The sequence below is a fragment of the Melanotaenia boesemani genome, chromosome 22 (assembly GCF_017639745.1).
Source record: "Melanotaenia boesemani isolate fMelBoe1 chromosome 22, fMelBoe1.pri, whole genome shotgun sequence".
NCBI classification, from domain to species: domain Eukaryota; kingdom Metazoa; phylum Chordata; class Actinopteri; order Atheriniformes; family Melanotaeniidae; genus Melanotaenia; species Melanotaenia boesemani.
In genome coordinates, this window is record NC_055703.1 from 9,172,431 (window position 1) to 9,197,632 (window position 25,202).

Below are 25,202 nucleotides of genomic sequence, written 5' to 3' on the forward strand. Positions count from 1 at the left end.
ATCTCCAGGAGAGGCTGCAGAGAGTGAAAACATGCAGCCAGTTCCAAATCTCAGGCTGTAAATAAGATAATTTAGTGGCAAGTGACAGGAGAATAAAAGGCGCAAAATGTCACTTAGTGATGCCAAACATTTAAAGAATGCCATTTGACTGAAGAGAAGTTTTTCTCACTCTGACAGCCTGATGATATGGAAAGAGAGTGATCTGCCGCAGGGCTGCAGCACCACCCAGCATGTTCGTGAGTCTGAGCTGTGCTGGGTCATGTCAGGTAAAACAAGTGATATAAAAAGAGTTATTTTTTTATAATTGCAGCGGTGCTAGACGATCCCTTTTTTTTCTTTTGTGCTTCGTTTCTTAAACTCAAAGAGAAACACAAACAGGTAAAAATAGAAAGAAAAAAAATTAAGGCCAAAAGAGGGAAGCAACATGATTCACCTCTCTGGCTTCAGGTTATGGGTGGTAGGATTTAGCCCTAGAGTTAGAGAGATCATAATGTGGTTGCCACATTAGAAGTGTGGCCACTAATCCACACCACTGAACCTAATAGCCCCTCCTGGGTTGCAGCAGCAAAATGGAGCGTTTTAGGCCTCACCTCTGCCACTGCGGCCCACAAAGCGGAGATCGTTGAAGCGTGCTACTTGATTCTTCATCACGCCTGAGGCATTCCTCAGCTCAGCGGAGTAGTTCTCGTCATTGCCTGCCATCACAGTGACAACCGTCCCATCGGGTATGTCCCCCAGGGCAACCACCTATCAGGCACACAAAGGAAAGATGCTTCAGAACAGTTTGGGATGCAGTTTCATACATGGGGAAAAAGGTTTGCTTTGTTTTTATAATGAAAAAGGAGTTAAATATAATCTCTATCAACAGTCTTCCTTCTATGAATGTAAAAAAACAAACAAATAAACAAACAAAAAAAAAAGAGTAGGAAAAAGCAGAAAATTGCTCTGTTTAAAGGCCAAAACCTGCATGACACACAACCTCCATTTCATTTTCAATTTTTCATTTAGACTCATCAAACGTATCATACCATCCTCCTCCAAATTATGTTGATAAATGGATTTAATTTTAATTCCCTGAAGCAGCCGACATCCGGACAAATGTTACTGAATTAATCATCCAAAATGCAGTCTTTCAAAGATGAGCACTGAGGCCTTGTGTTATCGTTTAGATTCTTGGATCTAGATTAAAGAGGATGACTGGGCCTGCAAAGCTGCACTAATTACAGAGCCGTAGTAATAAGAAAGCTTATATGACACTTATATTTTACAAAGTGTCACATTTGATTCTAAGCCAGAGCTACAGCTACAAATTTCCACTTTAGAGCATCTTTGATCTGTCCTTTAAATAATATCTGTCAAGTAATTAAGGGCCTTTCCTGCAAAATGTCAGGGGAGCAAAAGGCATCAAAAGCAGCAACACAAGTATTGTGTGCATTTTCAGCCTATTAACACAATCATTTAGAATAATCATTGCAATAATTATTAATAACATAATTATAAGAAATTATTGGACTTCATCAGTTCAAATAGATTTTTCCTTTTTTGCTCAAGTAAAAAAAAAACTACATTCTAATAAAGTCAACTTGTTCGCCATATTTACTGAATACTGTAAACAATTAAAACTCCAATGAACACGTTATTAATTAATTTTCTTCTTTATATTTTAAAGTCCGCCTTAAACTCATGTGGAATCAGTTCATTTTCTTCTGAATAAAAGTTTCTTAATATAATGTTTATTACAAATTACTAAAACTTCTGCATAATGCAAGGTCCTATTGACATCTATAGCCACACATTTCCTGAAACTTGAATAAATGCAGGTAACACAAAGAAAGGACGGGAAAAGCATTGAATGTCATGATTAAAACCAATTTCTGGTCTCTTTTTTAGTTGTTTCTCTAACAGTGAAGCAGAACTACACAGCTGCTTCACCTTTTCCTCCTTTTCGCACATCATTCTGCACGGACTCACCTTAAAAGCGACAGGCAGCGTCTTGTTGCACCGCCAGTGGGAGGGCAGAACCGAGCAGAGAAAGTTGGGACTGTCGGTCCGAACCAGCTCCGCCGGGTGGTCGGCGATAATCTCGGCCATGCTGCGGTTTTCGTGGGGGCGCAGCCTTGGCACCGCCGCCGCGTCAGGCTGTCCGGTTGGAGAGCTCACATCGTTCATCTTCCCTGGGACCGGCTGGAGGCTGCTGGACGGCGGACTGAACCTCCGACTGGCACTGGGATCTACGGGAATTCGCATCACAAAAGCGTGGATTATCAGAAAAGAGGCAGCAAAGTCTCTCCAGCTCCTCTCTTTCTGTCTTTCTTTCTTTTCTCTCTCACACACAGTTGGGGAGAAACTCGGGAGTGTGCGCCGCTGCTCGCTGAACCTCAGCGCGCCTGCCAATGGAAAATGGGACTCGGTGAGCGCACACCGCGATTCAAAAACCCTCTCCACTACAAACTTTGGTGGGCGCCTTCAAAAGACATAAAATATACTTCTCCAGCAAGAAAAACAACCCTTAAAAACTCGATGATGTTTTTAATGACAAGCTTTTTTTTTTCAAACTTCTCCGGGGATGAGTCCATGTGCCATAACGCAGGCGTATTTGCTCATGTGTGGATATAAATAACATCAAATAAATGTCCACGTTCGTAATAGGCTATACAATTACAAAAAAAGAAAAAAAAAGAAAAAAAAAAAAAAAAAGAAAGGCAGGTCTAAAAAGGAACACTCGACCCAGCTGGTCTAAAAAGTTTTTGTCTGTCTTCCTTTTTAGTGAGAAGTCAAAGCGCTGCTCCAGGTGCGTCATTGAAGTCTTTGTGCCAAACTGAAAGGCACTCTGAAAACCCGCAGGCGATGTACACACACACACGCACACACGCACGCAAAAAAAGTTTTCAAAGTCAAAGGATTAAGCATTAACAATGCTTTACAGGGCTATTTATAATCCCACGACGCCTGCAAATTCGACATATCTTTCTGTAAGTCTTCCGGACGAGCCGCAGTTTTTGTGTATGGGGTTAAAAAAAAAAGCTTGATGAAGTCGGGGGAAAAATCATCAAGGAGGCGGAAAAACGAATCCCGTTTTTGTAGCTGTAAATGTGGTTAGTGTTTGGAGGCCGGGGTTTCCCGTGCTCAGGCTTTTTGTGGTTTATATAGCTCGAGCGCCCGGCAATTATTGCGCTGATGCGACTCCAACACGTGGTGTCTGGAGTCAGATCCATTCCCTCCGCCATAATCTATCACGCCTGTATAGACTACCACGGTCTCTATCTGAAAAGTTCATATACATTCATGAAACACACACTGATGTATAGGCAAAGTCTCGCGCCTTTCTTAACAGTTTTTTTTTTTTTTTTTTTTTTTTTTTATACATACAGCCTCCTGTACGTACCGACATGTTACCGCTTCCCTGAAGCATCCTTAGCTCTACCAGAGGTGGTCATATCCAGTCAGCGGCGCGCGTCAGATCCATCAGATCGTGTTGTGTTACCGCTCAGTCCTCACGCACATGCTATCGGGAATGGGGTGGGGTGGGGGGGAAACTAGCCCGGTGAGGAGTATGAGTCACCAGAGAACGAGCGAGTCAGGTAGAATAGGCGCAGGAGTAGAGTTTCACTCGGTCGCAGGGGAGAGCTGTTGTGCAGGTGTACAGATACTCTACTTTTACACGGGCTTTAATTTATGTTCATCCACCCGTGTGGCCTCAAGTCAGTGGTGTTAAACCAAACTTCACTGTCTTTTGTGCCACATGCGACGTGTTAAATCAAAATGAAACTCGAACAGCAGTGAAAGACGAAACCTTGGGTCGTTTTTGCAAATTACGCACCATTTATTCTATGTATTTCAGGGCCGCAGTGATTTTAGTTTTTCTTTTACTTAATACAGAAAGAAGCTGCCTGATTGGTCTTACGCCTGTATTTTTTTTATAGATTTTTTTTATACTTACATAAATAAAGCCAATATGATTAATTGTGAATCAACACAAACCGAAAAATATAATACATTAAATTAACTTTATGTAAAAAAGGATGAATCACAATAATAAAAATTTTAATTGTTAATTTAGATGGGATACACTGAGAGACATTTAATTGTTTTTAGTTGTGATATTTTCAGCGCATTTTATATAAAATAATTATGTCATTTTTTTAGATGAATAATTTGAACAAATTAAAAAAATTGTAACACGGTTGCAAAAATGAGCACAACAAATATTTAACTTTAAACTTCATAAAAAAACTTGGCTTAAAAGAAAAAAAAGAAAACTATAATTGGCATCAAAAAGAATTTTTGCATAAAATCGAATAAAAACTATAAAAAAAACAGCATATATTATATAAATGCATCAATATGGAAAAAATAAATAACAAGCAAAAACAATTCCTGAATTTTTATTGTTAGAATATTCAGTGAGGATGCTTCCTTTTTTCCTGCCCCTCTTGCATCTACTGTAGAGGGCATCATCTACCCTCTGTGAGACTCCACATCTCAGCCAGCTCTCATCACCCACCCCACCCTCTGCCCTGATTACCCATCAGTCTCCCATTGAGCTTAAAAAAAAAAAAAAAAAAAAATCAGTGCCACATCACAGGGCAGCATTGCCTTGCTCTGTTACTTTTCCATTGCTCCCCAAAAGGCTTTTATAGCACCAACGCTTTAAGACAAAGGCCTTTGATACTCCAGGCCTCGACTAGGCACAGCTGTTAGGTTATTTGGATCATGTCGTGGCTTTTGTAGCTTGTTTTCATGTAGTAAAGTTGGATATAGTTTTCTATATTTGGACCCCCCCCCCCCCCCCCCCCCCCCAAAAAAAAAACAAACAAAACAAAACAAAAGAAAAAAAAGCACTTTAAAAAACTATTTATGTTTCATAAGTATAAGTGCACGTTTTGTGTGTACACACACTTGCATCTGTTTGCATGTTTGTGGAATATATAAATATAAATGTATATATATATATATATATATATATATATATACACATATATATCTATATATATATATATACAGATATATATATATATATATATATCTCACACACACAAACACACACACACACACACACACACACACACACACACACACACATATATATATATATATATATATATATAAAGTCTGTGTGCTTTGACATGCATCTGGCACCTCGTCATGAGGATGGGGTGGAGGGAATAAAAAAGAGTGATTGAGTTACACTTCCCCTCTATGTGCCCCAAACACCAGAAATATGGTTCACATTGTCCAACATTCTCAAAGATCAACTAACAATTCATGGATGGATAAATGTGAATAGTAGTAATTAAATCTGTAATAGCGATAAACATGGCCTTGCAGGAACCGTGGAAGCAGTTATTCCACCAGAGTTGGGTTTCAGCTCGGATTGTATCCTTGAATACACATGGAGTAATGTGGAAAACATCCAAAATGTAGTGGTGGAATTTAATTTAGGAAATGTTTGGGATAAAATTATAACAACCTCTCAGTCAATTTAATGTCCTCAGCTCAATCAGCTTTATTACTTTTCATTTTGACTCAAAATCAAACTGGATTTTACTATGTAGAACAGTTTATTCTCATGGCTTACAAGTGAAAGGCTTGTCAATAACTACCTTATATAAATACACCAACTTTTTTAAAGGCAAACTAATCAGCCCTAAATTTACATTTGCTGCACCCTTTCATTGTCCCACCAGAGGCTGCATATTTTCTCAGCCCAACCCCAGGCCCCAAACACTCCCTCCCCCCAAACCCAGTCGTGACTTAAACCCTGACAAGTTCAGCTCATCAAAGAGTGTTTGTCCCATCTGACTCCGCTTTGCTTCTCCAGCAGCATCTGTCTTCCAGCTCCTTGTTGTACAGGATACGCTCCACATTCATACAGCGAGGCCTCGCTGTCTGGCTCTCTGTCATTCAGAGGTACAGGGCCGAACTCTGCGCAAGTTCAAAATCCACCGTTTGATGTCCTGGAGATGTGTGGGAGACAGCAGAGAGGTCGTTCATGTGCCAGAATCTGCTGCTGCACTGAAAATACAGCTTCTTTGCTTCGCTTTGGCAGATTTATCCCAACAAAAAATTAACTTCTGATTAAATGTGAACGCTGGAACGTTGGGCTTGTGGGATTTTTGACTGATCCTGCTCAGTATTAACAGATCTAATATTGTGTAGTAATGAATCTAGCACAAAACTGTGCAGCTATGCAGCGGGTCTCCAACTCGCCTGTTGCACAGCTGGATCGTCTCTTTCAGCTCTGGTATTATTCATCTACTGTGTTACACTGGCTTGGAGTCATTGCACAGTAGGAACAGTGAAGAAGCACAGTATACCACATTGAGCAGGATGTGCGTTCTGTGATTTATGGTAATATTGTATTTCTGCAGCTCACTTTAAATTATTTGCTTATAATCAAATCAAACTCAGCTGACACTTTGTGACTACTTTTGCTCATAAGATTTCAAGCGTGTTATAAAAGATTCTGGTGTCGTTCCCACATGGAATGACAAAGATTGTGTAAACAGATAATGCACACACATTTACCACATAATGTTGACAGCAAACTAACCATGCAAAATCTTTTTCTGCATGTTTTTGAGCTTTACATCTCTCACTTAAGAGGCCCATGTATCCTCGCGTTGAGCAACACCTCATTAAAACAGATGACCGCACACACACATTTAAGGCTTCACACAGTGTTGATGTCAAAAAGTCAAGTCCAACAGCAAATTAAACTAGACACAACCAGCTTAATATGCTAATTAAAGTTTGCTCACTTTAATTTGTTTAGCATTTGTCATTTCTTCAGATATAGACAGGAAAAGCAGGAATTAACCACAATAATCTGCAATTTGTTGGATGAACTTTATTCTTCATCACAGGCTGAATCCCCATTAGATGAGATGTCTTCAGGAAAACCTCGCCAAGCTTCTTGACGGACTTTCCAAAGCTCTTCTTTGGAGGTAGGCTGCCTTTTGGTTTGTTCTGTCAATATGACCCTATGCTACTTCAGTAATGTTGAAGTCAAGGCTTCATGAAACCTGTTGCCACTATTTTGACTCCATTTCCTGTGGCATTTGGCATATCTCAGCCCTTTCCCCCTGTTTCTCTTCTTTAAAGACACCCACGTAACTAAAACTCTGCATTCCAGATATGAATGAGAGACTGCAGCAAACAGGAAATTGATCAGGTGAAGGTCCAGATGCATCTGTCAGCTCCTGTGTCAGGTCTTTGCAGGGTTTTTATAATTTCCAAAGTCTTGAGTCCTAAGTCTTAAGACTTGGCCTCATTTGTCCTTCACTTGTTCTGTTTTCCTAGTTTTTTAAAGGACACATGGCACACCATGCTGAGATATGTCAAGTTTTTGGCTAACAGCTCTTTCAGAATATTTTTTCTGATATAAGTTTTATGTCTGTAAAACGGTTTCTTTGGAATTTTTTGCAATGTAGTTAAAAATATAGAAATAATGTTTCATTCTAATAAGTTAAGTGATTTCTTAATAAATGAATGATTCATTGGTTAGTATGTTAAATAAAAACACAGTTAAAACAAGACTGGACAAAAAATGTCTAAAGGAAAACTTTGACCATCCTTTAGAAAACCTGGAGAACTATTACCACTTTAATAGATTTTTTTTTAAAAGTCTGGCTCAATGAAAGCAAAACAGAAAGAAATGAAGGGTGGCTCAAGACTTTTGAACAATACTGTACATTACTGTCTCTCAGTACTACCCATCTTCCCTCCTCCTTTACAATCAGCACATACTGCAGCAAAAGTATGCTCACTTAAAACTCAGGATTAAGGCTCCATTTCACAGTTGTGCATTTTTTTTAAAAACACTTAATTATAGCTTTCTAGAGAAGCCCGGTGACAAGGCCCAGGCTTCTTCAGCTCTAACGGGATGTTTCCATGTTTGGCAGGTGACCAGCCAAGCAGCCTGCCAGCAAATCAATCAGGGAGCCCACCAGGCTCATTAGCAAACCAGCCAAAGGTCCAGTTGACCAGCCAATCAGCCAGGAGAGCAGGCGTGTGGCTGCAAAACTAGCTCACTGGTTAGTAAAGCTAACAGGAGGATGATGACGGGCCGAAACTTTACTCCTCATGACCTCATCGACTCACATCCACGCACTGATCCCAGATCACAGCTAAGCCCTTAATGACTGTTTGTGACTGAGCCCGTGACATCACCGTGAACTGTTGGGATGAGGACGGCACGTTCTGCGGTGCGTGTTGCTTTGTTTACGGAGCTGCATTAGACATAGAGATGGCTGGAGTGGATGTGCCCACAGGGTTTAATGCACGCGTCTTTCAGCAAGCGATGGGGAAAGAGTTTGCCTGATGTTTCACTCTGTTTTAGAAGATGGAGAGAAAAGCATGGAAAGAGATGGAGACATGGAGGGGGTGGCTGCTCACTGCTTGTGGCAGGAGGGTAGGGAAGACAGGGAGGGTGGAAGGGGTATAAAGACAATTTCCTCTCTGCTCTTATTGCTCTGACTGTCTGCCGCCTATACCGCCTTCATGGAGGTCCCTAATTGAGATCACTTGTTCTTAAAAATAGGAACAAAAAGGAACTTCTGCGGGCTGGAAGACGGAGAGGAGAAAATAAAGCAGTAATATGTGATGAAGGCTGCCATTAAAGAGTCCCAATGATAGATCTGAGCTGAGAACTCTCCCTGCATTTGCCAGTGAGCCTTCAGATGTTGACGTGTCACACACCACCTGCTGTCACCGTGCATGTGGAAGAGTACATGTGTGGGTTTACTTTAAGTGTGTGTGAGTCTGTTGCTCTTTAATGGGGTAGGGTGACAGTGCCTGGGGCTGAGGCCAAAAACATGCCAAACAGGGGAAAGTTTAGTTTTTCCACTTTTGTATGCATTTGCATGTATTTTGCAGTTTGTGTTAAACCACACACATTTGGCAGCCCCTCTCTGTGCAGCATTAGTATAATTAGCTATACTCCTATTAATCCTTCATTTTAATTCAACCGTTCCACCAATCAAACCCTCCCTGGTGCAACCTTCCCTTGACTTCATCCCTGAGCGTCCTTAATGCTGAGCTGGTTTTCCCTTCAATACATCTGTCACTCAATCACGTCTGATCATGCCATTAATCAAACAAGGAACCCTGCTCCTTGGAGACTAGTTTGAGGGATTGCTTAGAAGGAAAAGCAGCACATTGAGGAGTAGTACCGGACCACGGCTGGGAGCAGGAACCCTGTAAAGAGCGTTTTTCTTGGACTGAGACCTTCTGTTGGTGCTTAAGACAATACAGGCACTCGGGCTTGGCCAACATTCCACTTTACACTTTTCCCTTCCTCTGTGTATTTCGCTGGTCTACTTCCTCCCTGCAAACTAGCCGGCTAGTATCAAAATATTTATAGTACATCTGCAAGACATGCTGTTCTCATGTATCTGAGACCGTTTAGCCCCATGTTCATTATGCGAGGTAAAACCAATACCAGATCACAAAGGAGTATTTCTTTCTGTTTCCCCTGTCCATGTAGTATGACTGGGGATGATTTATGTGAGGTAAGAATGCACAGGAGAGATAGACAGAGAGATTACATGGCGAGAGGCAGACAAGCAGTAGCCCAGATTAGCACTTGCAGGGGGGCTATCGGCTATCATTCGGCCATTTCCAGAGCTACGGTTTGGAGACTGGATGGGCAGGCAGTGGCTGGAGCAAGAAAGTAAAATGAAGGAGACAGGCAGAAGGGATGTATGTATGTTTATGCATGGAGGTAGGCTGGAGGAATGTGTAAGCGTATTGGGTCCACATTGATATAAGCTGGTGTAAAGGAGACCTTGATGGGGGGAAAAAGAAGTCTGTCATGGATGCTCAATTGCACGCAGACATAAACATTTAACCATAGACAGAGTTAACCTATGCCTGGAAATGGGCGATATGCATTTTTAGTATGGAGTGTTTAAAATTTGTATTAAATTTACCATATGTTTTGTTTGGCTAACATAGCGACTTGGGTATCATGAATAGAGCTTTAGCTGTGTAGAAAAGCCTAAAACGAAGCTTTGGCATCACTTTCCTGCCTCACTTCTGGGGGGTAGTTGACATCAAGACTGTCGTTAAGTCAAGTGAATATGTCCAGTATTAAGACAGCAGCCAATCAAAAAATGTGAGCTGGACAAGCAGCCACCGAAATGGGCATGCATCTAGCAACAAAGCCCCATGTCCGAGTGTTTGCTCTCCTTCTCGTTTTCCTGATCTCTTCCTGAACGCAGTCCAAGCTCGGAGCAAATCCAACACACTGAGCCTGAACTCTGCAACCTGGAGCCGTACGTACTGGTTTGAATTCCAAACCATTCACATGTCAAAATGGCCCCAGGAAGACTTGGCTTGTGAAACACTTGGAAAGGTATTGCATGTTGCCTTGATGCTTTGTGAGCTGAATGAGTTAAGTTGAGAGTGTCACGCCTGACGCAGCTCTCTCACAGATAGGCGTTTGCCTTAAACCTTAGCCTATAATTATACTGAGCCCATTAGGCTACTGGTCAGAAATGACTCACAAGGTGGGGGTGTGGGGGGAAAAAAAGAGGACGGATGGAGCTCACTTTCATTGCCTGCAGCCCTCAGATCAGATAAAATCAAATCCAGTAATATTTGGAAAACGATGGCTTCAACAAAGGAAAACATCATCAAAACTGAGGGAAATTTCCCAGGAGATATTTAACTATCGTCCATTTATGTGACCTATGATCCTGTATTTTCCACATGCAGTTAAGCCTGGTTATTTCAGGATGAGGATTTCATGTCGTGTCTGCTCTCTCGGATGACGCCAATTTTATAGTGCCAAAATGGAGTCCTGAACAGACTTGTCGACTGCTGGGTCCCACGAGAAACATGAATTACGTTGTGAAATGCTGTCCTTCAAATACAATCTATTCTGTGGTGTTGCATTATGGCAAAGCTGAGAATTTGAACGTCACATGGGTAAAATATCCCTCTCTGGCAACAGGGTTGTTGGGATGTGGTCTGGAGCTGACAATTAAATTGTCCGCTCGGAATACACTGTGGAAGCACAAGATTTATGGCAAATAATTTAGCAAGAACTGATCATCTTAAATATTTTAACTGGATTTTATGGCATCATAGATCATTGTGATATGTTCACGCATCCTCAAGAGACTGAGAACTGTCCCCAGTAGTTGCAGCACTCATTTCCAGACAATTAAAGAAGCTCTAAACAGTCCAACCTCCTCTCACTGAATAATGATTTAAAAGACTATCACCAATAAGTGCTCTTTTTGCATTGCTCTGTCATTGTGGTACCTAACATTGTGCAACCTTGCCATATAGCTCCCTGAACCAACCTTCAGGTCACGCAAACCCACTTTTGCCAGTAAAGAAAAGACTTAGAATCATAAACCGGATACACACAGCAAAAAAGCTGTAAACATTAAACTTGTGTTTACATTGTGAGAGATTCCTTTTCATCAGTAATAGCCTCACACTGTGAGCCTGATGATTGGGTAATATTTATTATGGCCCCTCAGGGCTTGCTTCCCTCCCAGTCTCTCTCATGTCTATAAAACCTTCTCCCTTCAGTGCAACTGCAGCACAGACAAGCTCCCAGAGCCTGATTGCATATGTGCTTTTAATGTGTGCCTCTATAGCGCCTTTAATGTGCGTAGGTCATGTGCACATATGAGCGTGGGTGTATATACGTACAATATATGTGTGTACCAGTTAAGGGGCTGGCTCAGAGACTTTGGTTAACCAGACTATAATTTGGAGGCCCAGTGAAGACTCCCAGCAGCCTCTCGCTATTTGTTTACCAGAGAGAGCAAAGCTAACTTTTTATGCTGCATCTGCAGGGTCCTGCAGGAAAAGGGTGTGCTTATCTGTCTGTCTGTGTGCGCATGAAGCATTAGCAGATGTGTGTAATGAAGAATTCATGTGAAGGTGACAGCTGAATAGGTTAAGATCAATGAGTCTGCAAACTTGTGAGGACCATTTGAACTTCAAACTCCTTGAATTAGCATATTTTCAATGTTTTTACAGAAACTGAAAGAGCAGTGATGTCCTTTATTGTCATGTTTTCCTCATATATCTTAAAGCTACACAGAATCAAAGTCATAATACATATAAACCCGTTCTATGCAGGTGGATAGTCATGAATAAGAAACAAAAGAAGCCCAACTTCACACACAAGAGAGCAGGTTTGCTTTAAAAAATTATTGTCAGCAAAAAATTACTGCTATTTTTGTTTGTACGGAAGCTAATTCTCCTGAGACTGAACTGCTCGCTTTCTGTCTCTCTCTATCTTTTTTTTCCCCCTCAGTAATCCTCCCGAGCAGGAATAAAAAGAAAACAATGCAATTCAAAAGAGCGGAGCTTCCAGCCTGTCATTTAGCTGTAACTTTGAATCATCTTTGCTCTGTGTGAGCTGTTTTCTTTCGCACACACTGAATTGTTGCAGCATCCTAAAATTCCATCACAAGACAGGAAGAACGACAGGAGGAGGAGAAGAGCTTTCAAAATATCACTCTAATAAAATATTCCCACTCCCATGGGTTTCCTCCTTTGCTCATTCAGCATCAGGAGAAGTGAAGTGGAAAAGGCCTGTGATTGGCCTCCGTCCATGAAGGAGAAAGAGAGGGGTGGGGGGGAAGTGAGAGAGACCTATTTCCTTTGGGGAAAGGCACACACACAAAAAAAGAAGGAACAGTGCAACAGTTGAAGGAAAACTTTTAATAGCGACAACAAAACCAACTACAGACGACTGTAAGAGAGCAGCTGTCTGGGTGAGTGACAGGATTCAGCCCCAGACTGAAAGCGAGCTCCAGCAAGGATCAGAAAGCATGTACGTATATGGACTTTGATCAGCCGGAGCTGCATGTTGGAGCAGTGTGATCGGCTTGAATGTGTGTAAACTGGAACAGGTAAAAACGAAAAAACAACAGCTAAGTTCTCAAAAGACATCAGTGACAGGAAAGTGCTTTCAAACAACCTGAAATGTAAAGTAGGGGACTTTTCACTTTTGTAACATTGCTGCTCCAGCAGAAATGACTTAAAACTTTGTTTTTCCACAAGCAAAAGTCAGTGCAGACTTCACAAAAGTTGTAAAACACAAAGTGCTACCACTTTGCATCAACTTATTTAGCATGTTGATGACTCAGACTTGCACAACTATAATTACTAGTGGGGTCTAGCTCTAGTCTCCCTTACTCTCAACACCAAGAGAGCAAACTTGATCATCTGTTGAACACCAAAACATTTGACTTTTGAGTTAAATAGGCCTTAATATGGTGATTTCAAAAGTAATTTTGTTCACAGGGTGCAGTGTAATAGATTTACATACTTTAATGAAAACAAACAAAAACCCATTATTTTCCCTTCAGTACAGCCTTTCCTATCACCTTCCATCTGAAATTCTTCTTCTTCTTCTTTTTTTTTTTTTTTTAGCTCCTGTCTCGTTAAGGCCCTCCCTTGAAAAGATCAAGTCCCCCCTGATTTGTCAATTGATTGGTCAAACATGGTGGAGAGCTTGCAGCTGCTAATTCTTTGTTTGATGTGTGCCGAAAACAAATTACTATGCAGGCATTATCCTGAAATGGTGATAAGTGAGACATTTTTCTTTCTGAAAAATACACTGTAGCTCATTTATTACTTCCGCCCCGGCGGAGGTCATGTAATCGTCATGTAATCGGCACCGTTTCTTTGTCTGTTAGAAACAGACTTTGGGGGTGATCTGGATAACCGCCTGGATCCAGGAATTTTTGAAAGGATTCTTTACTATGGGGAGATAGGGGTAATTTAGCCATTAGAGCTTCCAACTCAAAAGTAATGCCCACAATCATTGGCAAAAAACAAACAAAAAATTCTTTTTACAGTGGCTTTGCAACTTTGGTTGACATGTACCCAAAGCAACTAGTAAAGTGGCAGCCACAAAGGTCACAGTAGTACTGTCTAACTAATGTGTATTGCCCACAACCATTATTACCCTTACCAAGTAGCTTAAATTTAAACCCCCTAAGGGATCATTTGGGCTCAACTTTAAATATGCATATGTACATGGATGGACCTTCTGTTCGTCCTCTGCGTTCATCATGTGCATAGTTTAGTCTGTTTTCAGAGAGCTTGGGGATGTGTACCCTGGTGTAGCAAATAGAGTAGTACCAGCAAAAATCTATGGGGGCAGTGTTGCACAATATAGCTGACAACCAGCAAACGAAACTCAGAGGAAGAAGAAACCACAATCCATTTAATGACTGTGCAGAATATCATTATCTACTGCGATACATCTCTTTTTATGTCTCTTTCTGAGAATGTACATTATGACTGCCATGTTTTCTATTGTCTGAAACTGATACTGGAACTCGTATAGGCCTGTCATACTGGCCGTAAAGAAGGAATACTACTAGAAAAAAGACTTGGACCAAAGTGGAGCTGGACTTGGTGTTTCATGTCCAATATTTCCAGCTGCTTGATGGCCACCAAAGCAGCTACAATCAAGGAAGTCAGTCAAGTCAAGCAAATCTCCAAGATGTTTATGTTTAATCCCACTTCGGTTGTGGTTAAACTGGTGTGAACGCAGGCCTGTTTACCAGAAAGCACAGCGATTCTGAGACTCAATAACAGAACCAGTGCCAGAACCAGAACTGTTTGCGTGAAAGCCCCAGAAGGGAACTTTAAACTTTTGCCTAACAACCATACCAATGTAAAGGACACATGGTTGTATGTGAGCAGTGATGTTCGACAACCTTTGACAAGGATGTACCAATTCACATACATAGGAAGCATAAATGAGGCTTAAACTGGAAGTGTTAACCAGTACTTAAAGTGACAAATGTTTTTAAGTAAAGGGTTGTCAACCTAAATATCAACAAAAATAAATTAAAAAAAAGTACTTGTATCTGGATGTTGAACCTAATTTCCATATTGTAATCACAATAACAAACCCATGGTTCTTTAAAGGAAATATGCGACAATGAAGTTTGAGTTGATGTACAAACACTCCTGTAGGGACACTTCGGAGGACACAGATGTTAGAAGTATTTGGTTCTAAAAGGAGGACTTGTTGATGATGCTACATGGTGATGTGTGGATAAGTAACAGAAGAAAAATTTAAACTACAGAGAAGGTGCATCCTGTGGTTCAGGAGCAGTTTCTTCTGTTGGTGGTGTAGACTTTGACTTTTGTAACTATAAATTTCTTTCATATGTACCAAAAATTATATACCTTACTGAAAGTAAGTCGAAAACCCAAAAAGTATGATTTGTCTTTTTGAATTTGTATTATTTCCAGGGTCATAAGTGAACACACCTTCATTTAGCTCATGATTATAGCTATCAAATATCATTTATTTACACACAATTTATGTATGTTTGTGATACGAATAACAAAAATCTTAATGATTCCATTCTTTCTTCTTTTTTTTTGTTTTCTTTTATTCTTCCTCTCTCCCTTCCTTTTTGGAGGCAACTTCACAAATGAGAGCCACCTTTTTGAGCTTACCTCCTCTCTCTCCTGTGACCTGTGTCAATATCAGGTACACACACTATTCAAACTTCAAAGACTATCATCCCACTAAACACACCTACACACACTCCCCTGCCCCCTTTTGTGTCTCTGGGGCATATTTCATTTCGGTTTCTCTGAACACGTTAGAATAAGCCTCAGTGCTGGCTTGTGTGTGTGTGTGTGTGTGTGTGTGTGTGTGTGTGTGTGTGTGTGTGTGTGTGTGTGTGTGTGTGTGTGTGTGTGTGTGTGTGTGTGTGTGTGTGCCACAGGTGGTACAGCGCTGGTGACTCTGATTATTGTGGTGACCAAAGCATTGCCGCCCCATCACATTTGTCATTGCTATTTTCCTGAAAGCGTGGGTGGGAGGGGAAGGATGAAGGGAAGGGGGTGTTTAAAGAGAAGGAGAGGAAGGAAGGAAAGGGAAGAAGGGCAGTAAGGAGGGTAGATGACAGTAAATGTCCACCCCCACAGTGCCATATGGGAGGTGGTTCGAAGGAGTCAGTTTTATGTTGTTCCAACTTGATGCTTCATGAGTGCAAATAAATCCCTCCCTTTGTTTCTCCTGCTTCTTTCTTCCTTTCTTTTCACACATTTTTCACGTCAGAATTCCAGCTGTAACATTAAAGGACAAGCACTGCAACCTTTCACCTCCACACACAGACGTTCCGGCCACCATAAAAGGCTCGTGTGGGCGTTGCTGACTGGGTGGGCTCTCTGATTTTCAGGTGTATTTGATCTGTTGTGTTCACACCTCAGCGCTGACAGGGGGGCCCTGCTGCGTGGGCAGGTAATTTGAGCAAATTAGGAGATGGGGCCTGTGTGCTATTAATGACACCCCATACCCTCTACTGCACGTCCACCTATTGTTCCTTTCCCTGCATACACCTTTCTTTTCTTCCACTCAGACACTCCTCCACCTGCCCCCCACCTCTGTCCCATCTGTGCGTCCTGCTCAACACCCGCCTTCAGTCCCTGTAAAGGCACAGTGTATGGTATGCACACACATAAACATATAGTGCACATGAGGGCGGCATGAGGGGGGAAGGGATTGGTTCCAGGTGCCAGTTTGAGTGAGAACATTAATCAAGTGGACAGATCTTGCTGTCAATACACACGTTTAATGCACATACACACATATATAGAGCCTTTACGCTGCTATTCATGAATAGTTTAATAGTCAACATCACAAACCAAACTCCGCTTTAAAAGTACCAAGAGTTTTTTTTTTTTAATTATATTATTATAACTATGAAAACAAGATTCAACACAGTCCGAAAAAAAGGCTACAGCAGGGTTTACACTGATGCATTGCCAAGTTTTTCTTTTCACAGTCAGCTCAGTCTAGCTCATCTTTGTTTCATCTTTTTCTCAAAAACTGAGCTAAATCCTACAATTCGTAAATCATGCTCAAGTCCATTTGCATTGCATGATGCATATAGTCAGAATTACTTCATGCACACGTCAAACTAGCTCAGCTTAGTTCATAATTTGCTGTAAAGTAAGGTTTTTATATTATGGAATCTTTGCAGCCTGAGTCAGAGGGGGACACCACATTCCTTTGAGATTAAACTAACAAGGTGAAAAACGTGCCCTCTTCATATGCTGTGGGGCAGAACAGGTAAGGCCTTGTGTAGGTGCTGCGCTCGTGCTCATGTCGCTAAAGCTGAACCCCAAGCACGAGGAAGGCTCAACAGTCCATATTTCCTCCCGCTGTGGAAGCCGTTTTTAAAGGAAGACGAGCAGGGTGGGGAAACGATGATGTCCAGCTTCCCTGTGGTTTGAGACTGCTACATCAGCTCTGCTTAAAACTTATTAAAAACTTACATGAAAAACATGAATTAATAGAAAAGGAAAGACAGGACACAGAAAGAGCTGGGCGATCTGGGCTATAATACCGGTGTTCTGTTTCATCAGGATGAACCAGTTCCAAGATAGACCAATTTTCAAAATGTTAGGTAGTTACTTCCTCTCTGTGGGATTATATCGGATGGTGGTAAATCGCCCAGCATGATGCCACTGAAATGGTTGAGGGGCTGCAGAATCTTGTAAAGTGTGAAAATAGAAAGCAAAGCATTAAAAAGCTTCTCCTCTTAACGTGATCTCATCAGCCAACCTAGTAATTATGGTGTTTTCAAAAATCAGAGTTATGCATGGCACGAGTTTGAAAAGCTGACCAAAAACACGCTGCAATTTAGTCTGATCTTCACTAAAATAAATAGAAAAGTTTTTACCCTGATTTATGATCAAACTGAACCTTGTTGAAAAGCAAAGATGTAAGCACTCAGACTGTTGAAAACTGTTTTTTTTTTTTAAATTCTAAACAGGTTAAAAAGCCAGAACACCAAAGGAAGTACAGTAAACTATCAGGTCACCTTATCATAATACTGAAATTAGTCTCACAGCTACTGGATATGGGGATAAAACAAGGGATAACACACATTTTCTCTGAAATATTTGTACAGAATTCTCCATTTGTTGTTGCAGTCTCCACATTGCAGGGATTAGTGTAATCTCACTCGGTTCAACAACTTTTCACTTCTTTATTTAGACAGATGAGAGGGCTCTATTGCACATGAAGCACTAGTTTTAAGCACAGCCGCTTATTCTAAATGACATGTAGGAGCAGCTTTCTCATGTCTAGCACTAATTCAGAAAATTATTCAGATTTAGCAGGTATTTTGTCCGCAGACTGAAATCATGTTCTCAGCTTTTATTGTCTTTAGTAGCATTCATTACTCTAAGAAATGCTGGAAATTACAGAAAACCCTCCAAACACTGGAAACATTAAAAATCACAGGTTATAGTGTTTCAATGACACTCTCATTCAGACCTTAATAACCGCTTACAGCTTATTTTTGGCCACAATCTGCCCACCGTTCACTGGTTACACATTTTGGGGAAAATTGCAGACCAATTAATCTATCTTTGATTAAACCCTGATCACATTAAAGCTCTGCAGCTCTCTGATTACCCTCAGGAATTCTGGAGATGAATATAAACCACCAACACTAATAAGTGCTAATAGCTGGCGCAGCTCACAAAACACACAAAACACACAGCAACATTTTTAAAACATCAGTATGACCCTGCTGGGAATTAAATAACATGTTTGCCTCAGAGGTACAATTAAGCAACGCTAAATGGAGTTCCTTTGAGCCAGAAGTCAAGGGTAGATTATTCAAGTGAAGCGCTCCGATATTTTCTTCTCCCCCCGCTGGCATTTTCAAATTACCTATTGATGAGTGGGCTTCACGTCTCTCCCTGGCTGGAGGCATGGGGGGGCAGAGGAGGGAGGATGTCTGGTTCACTTTTAAGATGTCTCCAAGAAGCAGGCCTGTGGTTAGATCTAAGGCAACACTTATGCAACAGAAGCTGCCTTTCTCAAATACATATACGGTTTCTCTGCAAATTATCTGAGATTTTCTTTTGGGGAAAGTTTTCCGCCCGGAGACTTCGGATATTTACCCACATCGTCCCGCTTTGCTTTTGATGGTGCTGATTTGGGTTCTGTCTGTGTGAGCACTTTTTTCTTGTAGCACGACTTTACTGAATGATAATTGCATCTATGACTTAATTGTCTATATGTAATTAAGTTTGTAATAGAGAAAATAGGCAGTTAAATGTTCCCCAGAGAGGCACAGTGGTTGAGTGGGTGCCACACATGGTGGAGATTATTCTGCCCTCTCCATCTGATCTGCCAGCATGAGGAGTTATAAAAATAAAAACGTAGAAGAAGGAAAAAAAAATAGATTTGAAGCAGTTTAATAAAAATCGCCTGATGTAAATGCCAAGAAATATTTTAATGAGCCCCCCTTTTATTTCAATTTGGGACAGTTACCCGCTCCCTCAAGTCAATTTATTGCTGGGAAAGTTTGCTCAGCCTTAAATTAAAAATGTCCTTAATAAAAACAGAAATACAGACAAAACAGAGTAATGAGGCTAAACAGGCTGATGTCACATAAAGTTATTCAGAGAAAACATGGAGCAGAAGAATTAGAAAAAAATATTTAAACTTTTCTTTTAAAAAGGCAAAATTAATGCTTAATTTTTTTTAAATATTATTAATACAACAAACTCAGATACTGTCTGACCAAAAATATTCAGGATGCCAATTCTAATTCTTGCCACTTCTGATACAGAACAGCCCACTATTATACATTTATTTATTCAGAAATATAAAGACAACAGAAAGAGCTGGTGGTCCTGCAAAATCACACTGAGCCGTCAAGGGGACTTTTTGTGGTTACACTGACAGATTTACAGCCCAGATGTTCATAAACAGGGGCGATGTCAATGAGGCGCATCGGAGTATCAATCAGCAACGCAGCGTGAGCAGCTGATCAGTGATCATCTCTCCACCTGAGCATCTCTCTCCCTGCCTGATCGCCTCCAACTGCAGCATGCTTCCAATTTCCTGCTGCGCTGCTCTTCTCCATGTAAACCCAAGCACCCCACCCCAAGAGACACACCGAGAGGTCGGGGGGTTAAAGTGGTAATAGGTGGTGGTGATTGTTAGAGGACGCTCACTCTTGTCCCAGCTTTCAGAGCGCATTAGGAGCCTCTGTGCTTCTGTGCCGAGCAGCTGTGCCTGACCACAGAGAGACTTCTTAAAACCATCTTTTAAACATTTGATTTGGAAAAGAAGAGTGGGAGGCAGAGGGCCATGTGGGGTTTTATTAAACCAAGCATAGTTTTTGTGTTTTAGAATAAAAATCTTTTCTTTTCTTTTTTTAATTATTTTTGCTGTTTGAGTTAGATTGTGTAAAGAAGCTGTCACTAGAGGACAAAGCAAATCACCCCCCCCCCCCCAAAAAAAAAAAAAAAAAAAAAAAATCGAGGCCGCAAACCTGAGCAAGCCAGCTGGCCTTAACAGGTAGTTAAAAACCATGATGTTGTCATTGCTGCTGCTTACAGGTATTAGATTTATTTTAGGGATGGGGCAGAATCATGAGTGTGGAACTGGAAAAAATGACTAAATATATGGGAAAAATATATTTAAATAAAAAACCAGCTCTGTTTTCAATTATTTGTGGAGGCACAATAAATCTGAACAAAGCAGTTGTTACAGATTTAAATCATTGATTACTCACTCAAGTTATGAATTCACTGAATGACAGTCGACATGCATCGACTTCTTACTCAATCTGGATTTATGTCACTCGATGAAATGCTCCCTGGCGGCTGCAGAATTCACCACCGATTAATTAATGACAGCAATGTGACCGAACAATTTCAGGAAGCTGTTAGAGATCTTCTCTTGGCAAACTAATCAATACTTCTTCTCTGTGTGCAACAGAGACACCAAATCAAACCAAACACACACAGCCCAGTAAGCCCCACATCTTGTTTCAATGCTTCACTGTAAACTCTCTTGTGCAGCGTCTGTTTATGTCTGTCAAAAATATCGCCCCTTGCTTTTGTTTTTGGTTCCGCAATGCCATCGCTTTGTAAATCTAAGGATACGTTGCACAAACATGTCATCTCCCGCTTGCAGAAATATTTATAAACACCACATACTGGAATCTCATGGTGCAGTTTTTTCTTTCTTTTTCTTTTTTTTCCTGTATTTGTGGACCATAAAAAGTCTTGATGATTGTTGAGTCTCTCTTCCACCACAAATGCTTGGAGCTTCATTGCATCGTCCTCAATGACCTCAGCTGATCCTCTCCTCTCTCCGCTCTGGACCCCAATCCTTCCATCAGTTCCAAGATCTTTACCCACTTTTCACAAACTATCCAAACCTCAACACCTGACCTCCGAGTCGTCCCCGTGACCGCGCCGAGCCCCCTGACCCAACTCCAAACACATCAACGATCAAATAAATTGGTACTCACCCCAGAAGAAGTTTTGCTGACATGGTGTCACTGTGCTGAAAAGGCTGTTAGATGCCATAGCTGCCTCTGGTTCCAGCAAGCCCCACTTTTGTTCCACTGTGGTTTCCGTGACCCCTGACACGTCCTAAACCAAGAGCACGCAGCATGTCATGAAGAAAAAAAAATGGAAAAGCCATCCACAAGACATGCTTTTACGTATCAACTATTTGGATGACCACAAGTAACGACCAGGTTTGGTTTTATAGAGAAAAAAAAAATTACAGAGGCAAATATCGCCTTTGCGGATAGATCAGATGGTTTCTGACTTGCTTGCTTGGCGAGTGTGGTTGGAACGTACTTACTCGCTTAGCGCCGTCCTTGTGACTGGTGCTGGCCCGCGACGATTAACCATTTACACTCCGGGTCGCCCTCAAACACCAACCCCGAGCCGCACGTCTGTGGTTCTGTGGTTGTTTGGGAGGCGAGCAGAGCCCTCACACAACCCAAAAGGCACCAGCTTTAAAACTCGTCTCTTTCCTGCCCTCCATGTGCCGTCACTGGAGACCCTGGGTCACATGCCCTCTAACGTCATCACGGCACTGCAGCTGAGTGGGACAGCCTACCGTTGTGGCTTTCTTCCCTCTCCTCTGGAGTTTTTTTTTCTCTAACTCTACCTCTCTGGCTCCCCTCCTTCTCCTCTTGCGCGTGGTTCAGCAGTGTTTTCAGGCTCTCTGGGGATCGGGGCGTCTGACGCTCCCATGAGTCAGGAGGCTTCAGTGGGGGCAGCTTGTCCAACGACCCATGCCCCCCTCGGCATATGAGGAACAGAACTCTCTCTGCCTAGCTCTCCCTTCCCTCTTTCATCCCCCTCCCTCCTCTCTGTCTGTGCGTCTCTGTGACTCTGCTGCTCCTTTAACAGGCTGCCGTGCTGCTCCTGTCTGCCTTTGAGCGGGGAGAGCTGAGCTCGGTAAGATTTGAGGGTGTGAGTGAGGAGCGAATGGCTGGCTGGCGGTGTGAGACTGGGTGTGTGCGTCTGAGCGGGTGTGTGTGTGTTTGTCTGTGTAAGCATGTGCAGCAGAAAGAATGGGGAAGGAGAGAGAAAACTGGATGTGTGTGAGGGGAAAGTGGAGGTGGTGTGTCTGACAAGTTGCCTGACTTTGCTCTCTTCTTCCTGTCTCACTAGTTGCTGTGTCACAGGCTGTAGTCATGTTATTGTGTCACGCACTAATAGTTGTGTTTACCCATGTGCATGTGCGTATCCAAGCCTGTCCTAAAAGCTTTTATTGGCTCTCACAGAAGCAACAGACGGGGGTCAATTCCTGTAAGAGGCCGTAGATCACAGCCACCTGTCTTCTCTGTAAAAGAGATGCCTTCGCACAGTCTCGCGTTGGGCAGGGCAAAGGAGGCAGGTCGTGACAATCGGTGGTGAATCACACAAGCTGTTTCCCACACACATTCACACTGCAAACACCCTCACACATCCCAGCATGCTCGGCCTTTGAACAGTGATCACAGGTGTTTGTTACGACAGATCAAAAAACGCAGACAGGGTGTTAGTGCCGAGGCAGAGGAATCTGTGGCATGAAGCTGGAAGCTCGGTTAGATTCGAAAGTGTTCATCTCGTCTTGTCACCAGTCGGTGAGCTTGTGTGACTAAGCAGTAAACAACAGAAATGAGCCTCAGGCATTTTTTTTAGGACTTGTTATTGCCAGATTAAATTTTTTTCTACCTTTTAGTCAGTAATCAGCATAAACAACCTAATGCTACTGATTTATAGGGTGTGATTTTAAAAGGGAGAGGGGGTGCATGTTTGCTCATTTACAAAAGTAAAAGTTATACAAATGAGGTGGTTTCAGAAAATATCACTAAAACCATAAAAAAGCATGATGATGAATGACAAAAACACACCTATAAATGTCTGTAGTTTTTAGATGTATCTTCATTCATGTGCCAAAAACAATCATCAAATACATTTAAATCAGCTTTAAATCACTTTTGTCTTTCTTGAATCTATGAGCAGATTTTATATGGACTGTTTCTTAGTATAAACATATTTAAAGTGAACCTTTTCCACACTGGATTATTCATACTGTTTCTAAATTTTCTTATAGGCATTTATTAAAAGCTCTGTCATATAAAACTAATGAATATTATGTTGCATGAAACAGCAATTAAAAAGGTTTATTTTGTCTTTTGTTTAAAAAAAGTTAGTTTTTCTTTTGAAACTGACCTAAAAAAAAAAAAAAAAAAAAAAAATTCAGTCTAGTCCTTTTATCTCAACATTTTCATACTAATCTGTTAATTTTTCTAAGCCACATAAAATTGACCCATGAATCATTTATGCATAAAACATTTAAGTCGATGACTTATTATTAGTATTAGTAGTATCTTATTAGTATTACATTAGGAAAAAGAAAAAAAAAAAAAAGAAAAAAACTGAAAACAGCTTAATTTGATCAAATTGTGGAGAACTGAAGCTCTCATAGCACAATAAGAGAATCAGGATTGAGTTACTCCGGCATTTATTTGCTCATTTACACTCAAACTGGCTAAAGTGATCTGCTCATTGTTCACATTTCTGGTCTATTTAAGAAATCCACAAAATTCTGGTACACAAAGGAAAAAAGAAGAAGATGAAGAAGAATAAACAATGATCAACAAAGAATAACCAAAAGAGAGAACATGCAGTAATGTACAAACATTCAAATTCACCATTTAAAATTATAGCAACTTGCACCAACCAGCTAAATTCTTTGGCAGTTTTTTCTGGTCTGTAATGTAAAAAAATCAACTGGAAAAAGTTCAGAACTAACAAGCATAAAGTCATTAAACATAATTTGGTCAATTAATCAATTTCTTTTCTCTGTGGTATGTACACTGGGACAAGGATAGTGGTCCATTAAGTTCTAACAGCAGCTCTACCCAGCTGATAAAACATTTACATGCACAGTGGAGTTAAAGTATTGGATCATCCATCCATCCATCCATCTATCCATCCATCCATCCATCCATCCATTGTTTATCGTTCCAATGCAGGGTCATGGAAGGTGGAGCCTTTCCCAACAGTTACTAGGTGAGAGGCAGGGTACATACTAGACAGATTGCCAGTTGGCCCTATATTGGATTATTAAAGTATAAACAAAAGCATCTCAAATGATGAAACACTGATGTCTCCACACAGAACACAACAAAAAGCAAAGAGCCACATTTCCCTGGCAACATAGGAAATGAGAGGTAGTAGTAAAATGCACAGATATAGTGAAACCTTTTACTTTGCTTGTTATTAAGAATTAATGATGTGATGCCAACTGTTAGCATGTATGTGTTTTTCTAAGCTGAACTTATGTTTTTTTGCCTGACGTTAACTCACCACGACTAGCTGGGAAGTTGAAAAGTGAAAAGCGCCTCCAAAATATGGAGTTAGATGGTGCTCAAAATTGGTTCTGTGGCAAGACCAGCCGCAGATAAACACTACCTTCCACTCACTTTTATGTCTTTTAAGTATCTTTTAAGCATAGTTTTGGAATATGAGATTTGTGATAGCTCTATTTCATGCGACATGTAAGCATGCAATGATTTCTGACCACAGGAAGTGGAGTAATTGTACAGTTTTTGGCCCTTTTTACCCCATGTTTACAACTTGGGGTAAAATTACATTACAGTACCAATATATCCCATACAATCAACATCCATTGATGATGCAGCAAACAAACATTAATTTGTATTTTTACACTCAGGAAATAGAAATAAATTAGTACACATTTTAAAGCAAATAATCACCACTACTGTCTGTAAAAGCAAACTGCCACATTCTGCCAATACAGCTAACCTTATTATCAGTTTAGTGATAAATTAATCCAGTTCTGCTGCACAACAGCATTTCCACAGGTCTTTTTTTTAACCGCCTTCCTTATTTTTGTGCTG

The 25,202-nt window shown here is 41.0% G+C and overlaps 1 protein-coding gene across 4 annotated transcripts in view; it reads right to left on the reverse strand.

Annotated features, from left to right (window-relative positions):
• The window catches only part of runx2b (RUNX family transcription factor 2b), a 46,874-nt gene extending 24,747 nt beyond the window's left edge, over positions 1–22,127 (reverse strand). For 3 of the 4 annotated variants that reach the window (XM_041976502.1, XM_041976501.1, XM_041976498.1), the window contains exons 1-4: positions 21,641–22,127; positions 21,300–21,423; positions 1,972–2,231; positions 591–747 (exon numbers count right to left, since the gene is read on the reverse strand). In XM_041976502.1, coding sequence (XP_041832436.1) covers positions 591–747; positions 1,972–2,231; positions 21,300–21,357 — 475 coding nt within the window. In that variant the 5' untranslated portion in view covers positions 21,358–21,423; positions 21,641–22,127. Of the gene's footprint in view, positions 1–590; positions 748–1,971; positions 2,232–3,385; positions 3,493–21,299; positions 21,424–21,640 lie in introns of those variants that run through there. The other variant, XM_041976499.1, reaches the window with a different exon arrangement.
• Positions 22,128–25,202: the final 3,075 nt, after the last annotated feature.